The 13,352-nt window shown below is 45.7% G+C and overlaps 1 protein-coding gene across 4 annotated transcripts in view; it reads right to left on the minus strand.

Moving 5' to 3' along the window:
* The window catches only part of JAK1 (Janus kinase 1), a 50,831-nt gene that overhangs the window by 22,152 nt on the left and 15,327 nt on the right, over positions 1–13,352 (minus strand). Inside the window, exons 2-4 of one of the 4 annotated variants that reach the window (XM_015870746.2) lie at positions 4,590–4,677; positions 2,630–2,709; positions 1,386–1,584 (exon numbers count right to left, since the gene is read on the minus strand). In XM_015870746.2, coding sequence (XP_015726232.1) covers positions 1,386–1,584; positions 2,630–2,635 — 205 coding nt within the window. In that variant the 5' untranslated portion in view covers positions 2,636–2,709; positions 4,590–4,677. Of the gene's footprint in view, positions 1–1,385; positions 1,585–2,629; positions 2,710–4,585; positions 4,678–13,352 lie in introns of all 4 variants that reach the window. The other 3 variants (XM_015870744.2, XM_015870745.2, XM_015870743.2) reach the window with 3 other exon arrangements.

Genomic DNA, 13,352 nt, shown 5'->3' on the forward strand with positions numbered 1-13,352 from the left:
ACTTAATGGCAAAGGTGACAGCAGGTGGGGCTGGGCAGCCGTGGCTTCCTGCAGGCCAACCAGCAGCATGCAGATGCCAGCAGTGGTGTAAGTACCCAAGGTATGACTTACAGCAGAGACCAGCATCACCAGCTTGCTGAAATGGGTGAAACTTCTGCACCTCACAGCATCTGCCGTGGGCTCAGCAAAGGCCAAGAGGAAACAGGTGGCAGTTCCCTTAAGGAAAGCTCACCTAAAGTCATTTCTTTAAAGGTTTTAAATTTCTAGCAGAAATTACTGGCAGCAATTGCACAGCGTATGGGTTGACAGCTCTATAAACAGCAGCAGCTCATAGATCTCACACACTGATACAAACAGGTGTGCCTTAAGCACTCCTCATTTTCATTAAAACTATTCAAAAGCAATACGAGGACTTGTTGGATGAGATCTGTCCTTCAGATTCCCATCATTTTTGGAATGGAGGAGAAGTAACTAGGGACATAAACTGGAGGATACTCAATGTCAGAAGAACCAAGGAGACAAGGGAAAGGAAAACACTGGAAGCCACACACACCCAGAAGCAGGCAGGCAGCCTGTTTGTATGGCCACCTTTACCACTCCCAGATCACTGAATAGTATTTGGTGTTCCAGGAAGCTTGGGGGAATATAACATTTGGACCTAGGGGGTAAGGGGGAGGAGGAATGACACAAAGAAAAGAACCTCAGGATTGTAAATATAAAAGCACACTGGAAACTTGATTCATAAGGTTTAAACATAGATTAAATCTGCAGATTGCAATCGAATAATTAAACATCATCTTGCTGGGTCAAGGAACACGGTGACAAAGCAAGACATTTTCATTATGTCTTTCTGCATGAGCACAGCTGTACAAAGTTCAGTAAACCTTACTGGAGAGTTATTAATATTGGAGATATTGTAACTCCACAAAGGAGCGTTAGGCAACAAATGAGAAAATTAGAACTGGGAAAGCAGCAGATGGATTTATTTTCTCTCATTAACCCTCTCCAAAGTAACACAGAACAGACCTCACAGGCTGACCAACTTGTGCCACAGGTAAAAACATCTTTATGTAACTTATTTGTATACCGTGTGCTCCTAAAAGAAGCCTGATCCCATCCCACTAAAAGAAAAACAATACCAATATCTGCCAGAAGCCAGGCTGGGAGATAATAACGTTACATGAATCTCAGGACAGCCTCTTCCATTTCTCCTACACTGAACAGCTTAAGAACTGCCAGAGCAGCCTTTGGCAAAGATTTCCATCCTAAATAATATACCATGCGTGTTTTTCCTACGATCCCTGACTTATGCTCAGAGAAGGATGTATCACTTGTAATACTGCCAGCCTTGACATTGAAAACTCATACAAAACCCATATACTCACAGCACTTCTGGGCAGCTTCAATGCACAGCTCCTCCGAGGTAAACTCGCCACTGGTGTAACAGATGGGGCTTTTATCTTGCAGGTAGAAAAGTATTTCTAAGCCCTGATGCTGAGCTTCCAGGTTTACTTCGCTCTTCTTTGTGCTCCTCATTTTCGCACAGAAAGCCATGACTTTGCAGTCTTCTTTTACGTTTAGATACTGAAAATAGAGGAAAAACAGTGAAGGAAAACATGATGAAGGAGAGTATGATTGATTTGGTTCCAAGCTTCTAGTTATTAGCTCAATGGCAAGTACTCCATGTTAAACCAAAGACAAAAGGAAATTAAAAATGGGACTGAAAATAGACTGTTCAAGTCACAGAATAAATAAAATGCAATTCATAGATAAGAGATGGCTCAAAGGCAAACAAATCAGAGCTACATTTGGCTCTAAGTTTTGGTTCATCCATGTCAGTGCACAAATCTGGTGCTAGACAACACTGTGACAGGGCAGGCAAAGCATTCCTCGAGCTTCTCATTTTGGTAACCTGATTATCCAAACCCAGCCCTGTTCATAAATGAGGGGAAAAGTGAAGCAAGAAATCTCAGTGGCTGTTCTGTTTCTGTTAACATTTTCTGGTAACAGCGTAAGTTCTGGCGGTTCCACAGCTATTCTGAAAGGTTTATTTTCTTACCATAAAGCAGGAATAACTTTCACATCCTTAAGCACCTAAACTGGCTGAAAAACAATTACTGAGCACTCCAGGCTGGCTAATATAAACAGTACCACGAACATTTCCCTTAAAAAAAAATCTGCCTCCTGTTTTTACAATCTGCTCTAACATGCAAATATTTCTGAGAGCTTTCTCCCCTCTCAGCCTTTGGTTTTTATTTTAATACACTTGAGATATCGCAGCAAAACGGGCTTTACTGGAGAGCTGTTTTTATAGTTCCTTCTCTCCCCCCAGTAGGTTAAAGTAGCACTGAGGAGGTTTAATGACATCCCTTTTACACTGCCAAGAAGGATCCAAGGGAGCTGTGACTCGAAAGGAAAGGCGCGTGGCATTTTGTGTCTGGTACTTAAATAGAAAGAGCAGAAAGGAGCTGGATGACCACAGACTTCAGCTATTACGGGGTCCGTGTTCCACTTTTTACTAAACTTCAGCTCAATCAGTAACAAAAGCCCAAGCCACCAATTCTGCAGTTTACAAACATAATCCTCCCACCGAAAAACAAGCAAAGCCAAACCTCAGAACCCAACGCACCTGCATTTATGTGTCTGTCTGATCCTCAACGCAACTGAAACAGATTACCTTCACGCTCTCCGAGAGTAACTTGTGTCTGTCTAGGGAAAAAAAGAAGCCAGGAATTAGTTTGCACAGAATTTGAAGCACCAAATATATGGTCAGGCTGACAAAAAGCCACCTGCAATACATTCAATGGGATCTTTCCATTAATAGACTCGAGTCAGGTTGGGTCTAATAGGGTGCATTCTGCAGCCCACGTATATCTGCTCTCCTCTTTTGTCTCTTTGGAGGCACAGATTGAGAGGCAAATAAACCCATTGGGAAAGCATCCACCACTTTAATATCTTCATATTTTCAGAGCATCAGCAGTCTGTTCGGTGCCATATCCACAGGAGCCCTCAGCAACAGCTCAAAGGAGCATTTTTCCCTTTGCTTCATGGCTTGACAAGTCAACTCCTTCTTCCTACTTTTAACTGAATACTGATAATTGTGATTCTCCCCCAACCCCTCCTTCCAAAGCATTGGGTTTTGTTCTTTACTGTTTCACTCTCCTTCACCCTGTGGATGATGCAGAGCTCTGGTCAAGTGATGGAGGATGATGAAGTATCAGTGCAAGGCTGTCACCTCTCCTTGCTCACATGGGACACCGCAGTAACTCCTGTGCTTCGGGCAGCAGGAACACCTTCCTGGGGTTTTTAAGCCTTTTCTAAGACCACAAATAACCTCAGTATTCTGGAGCTGGTTTGCAAAACTACTCCCACCCAAAGTTACAGCTCACTGCTGCTGCCTGATGTGAACCAGGGAAATATCAACCCGACAGTGACATTTTAATGCTAAATTTGAGGTTCCACACACATTTTCTTAGCAATGATATGGAGAAGAAGTAATTGTGAGTGTAATTACTGGAACCCACAAACAAGCTGGTAATTATTTCTGCACAGCACCAGAAAATTTAAAGGCAAAAGGTTGAGAAGGGAGCTGTAAACTAACTGAAAATGCTCCCTTTTAACCAATGCATCTATCTAGCAATTCAAACTCACTGCATTTTAATGTCTGTGTGGGCATAACATCACAAAGATTGCTTAGAGGCTTTAACATGCGAAGGGAAATGTAAAACTGCTGCCTTCTTGCAGATGCATAAATCTAAACTGCTGCTTTTCAACACAGCGCCCTTTGGGTTTGCTTAATAGCTGGTGCTGCTTCCCAATCACAGCAGCAGTTCCCAGAACACAAAAGAACCACGGGCACTGCTTCATCCCAATATTCTTCTGAGGATGAAGAGAACAAACCAATGTCCAATTTCTAGTTTACTGTTTACCAGCAATTCTTCCAGATAGCCTTGTACCCAGTGCCAGGAATGCGTCTTTTAACAAACAAAACCTAAAGAGAGTCCCAGGAGTCTCCATTGGGAAGCTGTGCTCCTTCTCTGAGCAGCAGCACATCCCCAGCCCCAGGCATTAACCCCACCATAGGCTCCCCTCGTATCCTGCTGGTGAGCTTAGGACAGCAGCCCCCCCAGCCCTCATTTCAGTTCATACCATGCCCTGTGGGCCTCACCCTGCATCTCCTAGCAGTCCCCACAGCAAAAGGCTGCTTTGGCCATTGGAAATGGCGATCAGTGCATGCATACATACTCATCACCCTTGTGAAATGCCCTATTTTGGGGGCAGCACAGCAGGGAGAGATGATTCCCAGCTTGGTGCAACCCCCAGCAGAGCTGGACAGCAGTCTGTCCTTCTTACATGGGGATCAACCATATGTGAGTGCACAAGCACATAGAAAACACCACAGCTGCCCAATGCCAGCACTGACATTTCATTTCTTTGGGCTGGGTCATCAAGCAGACCTGGACCCCATACAAATATTTTCTCCTCATACACAAATGAGACCCTCACAAAATTCTGCTATCAGGCTGCTCAGAACAGGTTTGCTTCTGGTCTTAAAGTGTTAAGACAAAGAAAAACTGACAAGTACCCACTGAGAAATTCCAGCTCCTCCCTACAGCTTGCTGCAGCCAGTTCTCCTCAGTAGACCAGAATGGGTCAGGTCCAAAACTCCTGGCATTTCTAAGGAAAAAAGACAAACATACAACACTTGAATTGCACCTTCCAACCTCTGCATGCCTCTGAAGTCAAGGACAGGAAAGGGAAACAAAAACAAATTAGTCCCTGACCAGAAGAAGACGTCCATATGCTGGCATGGATGGGGAAAAGCCACGACATCTCCTGCCAAGCTGACGTGTTCTGTACCTGCTGAGAGCCCACACCCTATCAGAACACTAAGATACACAATAAATCTCTCTTTCCCTTGAATAAGGAAACTGGAGATTAAGTTGTTGGCTGAGAAGCACTTCAAGATGCCAGACACTATATAAACCAACTCCAAGCTCCACTGAGCATTAAGAGATCTCATCCCACATGAGTTCAAAGAAAGCTATAGATTCCCATAGCTCCGGCTTCCTACGTTAGCAATAGATCTGTAAATCTAAGACAGGCCCTGGCAAAGGAAGCAAATGAAACCCCCACAGGCTTTGAGAAGTCACCCACCCAGTTCACGTCCACATGGAGGTGAAGCTGTGGTCTGAGATGTACTGGGCTCAGAAACCCAGGTTTGCTTCCTACCCATTTCGAGGAGCAAACAGGACACGAAGCGCCAGCATCAAGGTGAAAGCCTCTAAAATGCAAGGAATGGAAAACCTCAAGAGAGTGTCTGCCTAAACCAGAACCAGTTCTGTGCACCATGTTCACATTCTTCCTCTTTTTCTCTCTCACAGTCCGTGCAGTTTCTTGTTTCATGAAGAGGACATTGCAGGGGGTGTTGGTGGCTGCTTACGCTCGGAAACCAATAAGTAGGCAGTCCACAAGTGAACGGAGTGTGCCGTTTTGTAGCAATAATAGTTTATGTCAGCTGGAAACTTCTCAAATTATTCTTCACAATGCAGCAATGAAGAACCAGAGCACAGGCTGTACAGCACGGGGCATCCTGCTCATGTAGCATAAGCTATTAGATTGCTCTACGTGACGCATCTAAAACAAACCCGGGTGTTCTGCTTAACCACAAGGATAAAGGACAGGAGTACAGGCCAAAAAGCAGTGATCAAGCACATTGAAATCCCAAATCTGGGTAGAGCGCTGCTGAGCGCCATCCTCCCTGGACAGCCTTTGTCCTACAAACACCCCCAGCTCCCCTTGGGTTTTTCTATACCATTCATTCTGCGATATGACTGATGTATGTTGTACATTTTGTTTTAAACATCGGGCTGACGGAGCAGTGGAAATTTTCAGCAACATGTTAACGTTAACGAGCAGCAAAGTTCTTAGAACTGAAAGAGAAGGTGCCCATCATGGGGTACATAGGCCAGCCTTCACTACACGCACACTGACATTACCAGATGTTCTATATTTCCATTCTCAGCCATCTGCCTCTGAACTCTCACTCCTATCAAGTTCACATCATAACTCCTTCAGACCAGACCAAGCGCTTTATGAACCCACTCAGTTCACCGTCACGCTGAGAGCCAGCCGTGCTCATTTCCTGTGCTCTTCCAACTCAGTTTCAACAACTTCTCTGAATGTTGTGACCTCACGTACGTGGGAAGAACTTGTTCAGCTCGCCCATAAAGCTGTGTGCTCGTTTACCACTGCTATCGTCCTGCCTGTAAGTGCTGCTGTACATGTGTGTGTATGCACACAAATCAAGTCATTTTCTCTCCTTCCAGCCTAAAAACCCTTTGGAGACCCATTGGGCATGCACCGGTACAGGCTGGGGGAAGAGCTGCTGGAGAGGAGCTCTGCTGAGAGGGACCTGGGCGTCCTGGTGGACGACAGATTGACCATGAGCCAGCAGTGTGCCCTTGTAGCCAAAAAAGCCAATGGCATTCTGGGGTGTATTAAGAAGAGTGTGTCCAGCAGGTCGAAGGAGGTGATTCTCCCCCTCTACTCTGCCCTGGTGAGGCCTCATCTGGAATATTGTGTCCAGTTCTGGGCTCCCCAGTACAAAAAAGACGGGGATCTCTTGGAAAGAGTCCAGTGGAGGGCCACTAAGATGGTGAAGGGCCTGAAGCATCTCCCCTATGAGGAGAGACTTAGGGAACTGGGTCTGTTTAGCCTTGAGAAAAGAAGGCTGAGAGGGGACTGGATCCAGGTTTATAAATACCTGAGGTGTGGGAGCCACAGTGGTGAGGCTGGTCTCTTTTCAGTAGTGTGTGGGGATAGGACTAGGGGTAATGGGATGAAAGTACAGCATAGGAAGTTCCACACGAATGTGCAGAAGAACTTCTTTACAGTGATGGTGACGGAGCACTGGAACAGGCTGCCCAGGGAGGTGGTGGAGTCTCCTTCTCTGGAGATATTCAAGACCCGCCTGGATGCCTACCTGTGTGACATGGTGTAGGGAGCCTGCTTTGGCAGGGGGGTTGGACTCGATGATCTCTAGAGGTCCCTTCCAACCCCTACAATTCTGTTATTTAGCATACTGGACTACCAGGATCCTTCCGACCCTTCAAAAACTATCATTCTAATTCGCTCATTAGTTCCTGGTGGTGTGGCTGAGCAAGATGGCAGACTTTCTCCTGGAGATCGGCTTATGTTTGTCAATGATACCTGCTTGGAAAATGGCAGCCTGGAAGAAGCAGTACAAGCACTGAAAGGAGCCCCAGCAGGAACAGTTAAAATAGGGGTTGCCAAACCTCTGCCTGTGAACTCCAGTGGAGCTGGTCTAGCTGTTGAGCCCATCTTTGAATCTCAGTTTGCTACAGAGAATTTGAGATTCCCGACTTCGACTTCACTTTCACCTGCAGCCTTCTGTAGTGAGGATTTCAACATCAGCTTCCCTTTTTTATCATCAATTCCCAAGATTACTGGAAATGAATCTTCAGATTATGCAGATGATAATCATATATCTACCGAGGGGTCGTACACTATGGATCTGAGTGAGAGAGGGGCAGAACCAAGTACAGCAGAGGACAGAAGTCTGGAAACTACCTCTGTTTTTACTGACGTGTCACTTCAATCTGAGGATTTTATGATTCCCACGCATGATGCAGGAATGTTAATGGAATCTACCCTCTTATATCGTCTGCGGACAAAACTTCAGCAAATGCAAATACGACGAAAAACATATTTGAGGAAACCATCACTATTGCAAAAGGCAATTCAAATCTAGGGATGACAGTAAGTTCTGATAAAGATGGCACAGGAATGATAGTTTGTAGTGTCATCCATGGAGGATCAATAAGTCATGATGGAAGGATTAACGTGGGAGACTGCATCCTGTCCATTAATGAAGAATTGAGTGCTAACTTAACCAATGCACAAGCCTGAGCTATGCTAAGGAGACATTCACTTATTGGACCAGAAATAAATATTACATATGTGGTAGCAGAAAATTTACCGAAGTACAGAGCCAGTTTGGAACAACAGTCAGAGGAAATGGGATGAAACTACAGCATAGGAAGTTCTGCATGAATGTGCAGAAGAACTTCTTTACAGTGAGGGTGACAGAGCACTGGAACAGGCTGCACAGGGAGGTGGTGGAGTCTCCTTCTCTGGAGATATTCAAGACCCGCTTGGACGCCTACCTGTGCGACGTTGTGTAGGGGGCCTGCTTTGGCAGGGGGGTTGGACTCGATGATCTCTAGAAGTCCCTTCCAAACCTTATAATTCTGTGATTCTGTGAATCTTATGGATTAATTTTATAAAGAAGCACAATCAGCTTGGGGATCAGGCCTTCCTGCAGTGTGAATGGTCAGAATAAGCCCATCAAGTCCGTTTTTTGCTTGGTTTTGTTTCATTTTCTTTTCTATATTATCTGGTACGTTTGCAGATAATGCCCAGCTGTGTGATTCTGTGAAAACGTGGCAGTGATTTCTTCCTCACAGTCTGCCTCCATCAGGGAAATTCCAGAGCTTCCAGAACGTGAAGAGGGGGAAGGAGAAGAAAGTGAACTTCAAAATGCAGCTTTCAGGAACCGGAACCAACCCAGAAAAGTTGAACTATGGAGAGAGCCTGGCAAGTCATTGGAGATCAGCATTGTTGGAGGACGAGGGATGGGCAGCCGCCTGAGTAGTGGGGAAGTGATGAGAGGGATCTTCATCAAACACATCCTGGAAGACAGCCCAGCTGGCAAAAATGGAACACTGAAAACTGGAGATCGGATTGTCGAGGTGGATGGAATTGACCTCAGAGATGCCAGCCACGAACAAGCTGTGGAAGCCATACAGAAGGCAGGCAATCCTGCAGTCTTTATGGTACAGAGCATTATAAGCAGACCAAAGGCTTTCGGTCAGACTGATTTAGAGCCAGAAAAGACTTCGTTCTGTAACTTGCCTCTGCCTCCTCTGTCTGCATTTTCAGGAATAAGCTGTGATGTTGCACAGTCATCGTCCAGCCAAATCACAGAGGATATAAAGAAGGAGGATGAGTTTGGTTACAGCTGGAAAAAGATCACACAGCGCTATGGAAGTCTACCAGGAGAACTACACATGACTGAGCTAGAAAAAGGAAGGACTGGTCTGGGATTTAGTCTTGCTGGTAACAAAGACCAATCCAGGATGAGTGTCTTTATAGTGGGCATTGATCCAAATGGTGCAGCTGGCAAAGATGGCAGGTTACAGACCGCAGATGAGTTACTAGAGATAAATGGGCAAATACTCTATGGAAGGAGTCACCAGAATGCTTCATCCATAATCAAATGCGCTCCACCTAAAGTGAAAATAAAATTAGAAATAAACACCTCCCAGCTAAACCAATATCAACTTCATGGAACCATAGAAGAGCTCAGCTTGGAAGGGATCCTACAGTTCCAGCCCCTGCTGCAGACAGGGCTGCCTACCAGCAGACCAGGCTGCCCAGGACCCCATCCAACCTGGCTTCAGGCAGCTCCAGGGACGGGGCATCCACAGCTCCTCAAACCAACGTCACTATGCCTCAGGCCTCCTAACATCTAACCCAAATCTTCTGTTTTAAAGCTCTGCCCCTTGCCCTATTAGGCCATATATTAAAAAAAAAAATCAGTCTCCCTCCCACTGATGAGCTCCTTTCAAGTACTGTATCAAGTTCTGACCCATTTTGGAAAGCTCCCACACAACAACATGAGTTTTGTGTCACTACAGTGTAAGCCAATACTCCCAAACTTTCTACACACAAACTAGATATAAGTTCTCTATTTTCTTCCCATAGAACAATCACTTTTAAAGAGTTTTATTACTAAGATTGATGCTGATGGATCTGGAGGGGGATTCCAGGCTTAAAAAGGATGGACAGCTTGTTTTTATTTCTGCCTGGGGAATGACATTAATGATCCCTTTCCTATTTTATGCTCCCTTCCCCACCGCTCACTGCTGTCCCTCTGCCTGCACCTCTCAGAGGTGATGGAAGCACTCTGGCAAGGAGCCACGCCATCTTCCTAGCAATGCAGCACATCTTCAGGAAACTCAGCCTCTTCCTGGTGACACGGCACTGACTGAAGGGGTTTCCTGAAGTTCAGTTCTGATGCGTGGAAAAGCTTGCATGGAAATCAGTTGGCGTGGCAAAGATCTCCAGATCTGTGTTTTCTTGGGTGAGCAAGTAGTAAGGGCGTGCTGCGGAGGAAAACACACTGTAGGTGTTGCACAGATCTACCAAAAAAAGCAGGAGTGGAAATGTAAGAAAGAAATAAAGAATGGAAGGAAAGCCACAAAACCACGTGCAGCATTCCCTCTCTGCCAGCGGAAAGACTACAGGGCCAAGGTCATTGTGCAGCTCTGTGCTGTGGATGTCAGGGCATCTCAAAGGTACTGGGGGTTCCCAGTGCCCAGCAACGTGCTGGAACTTTTATAGACCTTCAGCGCCTCCCTGCTTCCTGCAGAAAGCAGCCTGGCAATCCAGGGCCCTTTTGCTCTGGAATATTGGTGTGGGAACAGCATTCCTACACAGCCACCAAGACGGGGGTGAAGCACTTGGGTTGTCCATCACCTCCAGATGGCCATCCCTTCATGGCCACCTCTATGATCCACTGGTGATCCTCAATAGGGAATATAACATTTCTTTTGTTTTTAAAGAAAGAAACCTTAGGTCTACAATGGCAGAAGCCAGACACCCGATCCTGCCTTAGATCTGTAGTAAGAAGCAAACCAGAACAAGGGAACAGCTGATGCCTAGCAAAAGTAAGACTGGTTTAACAGCATCCAAAAACTATCAGCATGCCTCTCCTGCAAGCCAAAAGAGGAGAAATTAAATTACCAAGGCAATCAGCACCTACATTAGCAACTAGAGTGGGTCTGCAACTTGGCTGCCTCTAACACAAGGCAGAGTTAGCAGCAGTTTCTCCAAACACCAAGGAGATGAGTAAGCAGGCTTCACACACGCTGCAGCTTTCTGGTTCGTGAGTACGTAAAGCATGCAAAGAGGCTGGGACTTAATGGTGACCACAGAGCTACTGCAGAGCTGCCCTTGGCCAACTGCCCCCGGCTGCTCTCAGTCTACTCAAGCAAAGCTCCCAGCGCAGGAACCACGCTGGGTCACTTCTCTTGCGGCCAGCCCTGTAGCCACTTCCTTGAGGCAGCTACAGACATTCTTAACCTTCTTCATTTTCAAGCCACAAAATGGAGCCCCTCGTCCCAGTTCTCTCAGCCCCTTCCTTCCTCCTGCCCTGAGCTTGAACTGCACATGGGGGCACCAAGGGGTACCAGCCCCCCCACGCACCAAATGCACGAGGGCATCTTAGATGAAGGGGAATTGCCACAGCAAGATGGATTTGCCCAGCATCATCCTTCAACAGGGCTGAGGTGCCCAAAAGCACCTCCAGAGAAGCAGGAATGGGCAGCAGGAACTCCTGGCAGCAAGGAGCAACCTCAAGACAATCATAGCAGCCCTCAGAAGGAACTAACCCATCAGCAACCCTTTGCATTGTCACCTACTGCAACTAAATCACTAATTAAAGCTTCATCAGTTTTAAATATCTGGTCAACAGCTGTTCTGCACATAGCAGGAACTCCCCAGATAGTTTTAGTTGCAAAGATTTCTGGTACTCACAGGCTTCCTGCGGTGGCTTTGCACTTTACTCAGTGTGTTTTGATGGTTGGTTTTTCTTTATTTTTTTCTTTTCTCTTTTGTTTTAATGTGGTGAGAAAATTTTAAAGCTCACTCTTAAGGGCCCACCATTCAGAACAGGCTATAAACAAAAGCAAACAAAACATTACTGGTTATCTTTGTCCTTCTGCACGGAGCAAAACCACCAACAAAGACATCTACAAACCAATAAACATTCTCTCTATAAAGCACTTGCAAAACCATCCAATTTCACAGCAAACTTTGGATTTGCTACCAACAGATAGAGTAGCTTGGCCTGAAAAGGCTCTTACCCCTCTCTGCGTTCTTTGCTCTCCTGTTTTTAAGCAAAAATCATCTTGCTGTAATGGGAACCCCAAAGATAAATAGAACACAATGCGCCAATCTGGATGGAGAAGACAGAACCATAGAATCACTTGGGCTGGAAGAGGCCTCTGAGACCCTCAATCCATTCCCACCTCACCTCTCTCCACCCTATATGAGCTGCATAATAATTTCTGTTATCTCATGCAAAACTACCACCTACGTTTGAAAACACATTTGCTCCACAACAGATTATTTCTGCTGCTGCTGAGATAATTTATACACAGATGTTTGCTTGCAAAGTAGCCCCCAAGAGGTGCTATGGGAACTATGTTAACCATCATAACTATTTGGACAGTGCATAGAAAAGATGTTCTAAGTTTAGACAAGCTGGAAGAGAGGGCCTGGCTTAGCACTCAGTGTTATAAAACACCAAAGCTAGGGACAGGGCCCAGATGCAGGGACAAGAGAGTGCTGTGCTGTCACAAAGCACCCACTTGCCATGAGTGACTGGAAATGACGGTCTGAACGCTGTTAAGACACCATTTTAATGAGTGGGAGATGCAGTTTGCTATTGCTCACCTGTTGTGATAAACACACACGTAGCAATTACTGTTCTGCCACTGACTGATGAGCAGAGTACATCTGTGAAATAGCAGTGAATGCTTTCATTGCTATTAGTCAGAGAAAGGAGCTGATGGGCTTGTCAGAGCAAAGTGATGGACAACACCAAGGTCTCCCTCCTCCTCCATCCACTGCTTTGTTCGTGCTCTCAGCCCTTGGCCTTGTTGGGGAGCACAGAGAGCGACTCAACCCCAGATCCCTGGCAGGGCTGCAGTGCTACATGCTGTAACCCTGCATTAAGGACCTCTCCTTTGAATAAGGCATTACAAGGGCCAGCCAGGGCAGCTGCAAGCATGGGGGAAACAGGAAGGACAGAAAACAGTGCAGAAAACGACCATTACGAAGAAATGTAGCTCCCTTTAAGAAGAGGAGATAAGTCCCAAGCATCACCTATAAGGGTGATAAACAGCTACAGATCTCGTTTCCAGTCCTTATTCTCAGATCCAAAACTGTAACAAAGAGTTAAAACTGGGGGGAAAAAACAAACACATTTTACACACATAAGATTATGTCTTACTAAAAGAATAAATACAAGTAAATGAGCAGAAGCCAGTTAAAATAACTGAAGCTCTGTTAAAACTTGAGCTTTGCCAAGTAATAAGGTGACCAAAAAGATGAGCCCAACCCGCAGCGGCTCTCTGATATTGATATCTCCATATCTCCAGTATGGAATAGCTGTGGTGTTATGAAGGCCAGGCTGCCAACAGCTGCAATTAAAGGCTCATCTAACAGTTGGTGTCAGTTTGAAGTAGTTGAACACCCTGCTG

Source organism: Coturnix japonica, chromosome 8, assembly GCF_001577835.2.
Source record: "Coturnix japonica isolate 7356 chromosome 8, Coturnix japonica 2.1, whole genome shotgun sequence".
Taxonomy (NCBI): domain Eukaryota; kingdom Metazoa; phylum Chordata; class Aves; order Galliformes; family Phasianidae; genus Coturnix; species Coturnix japonica.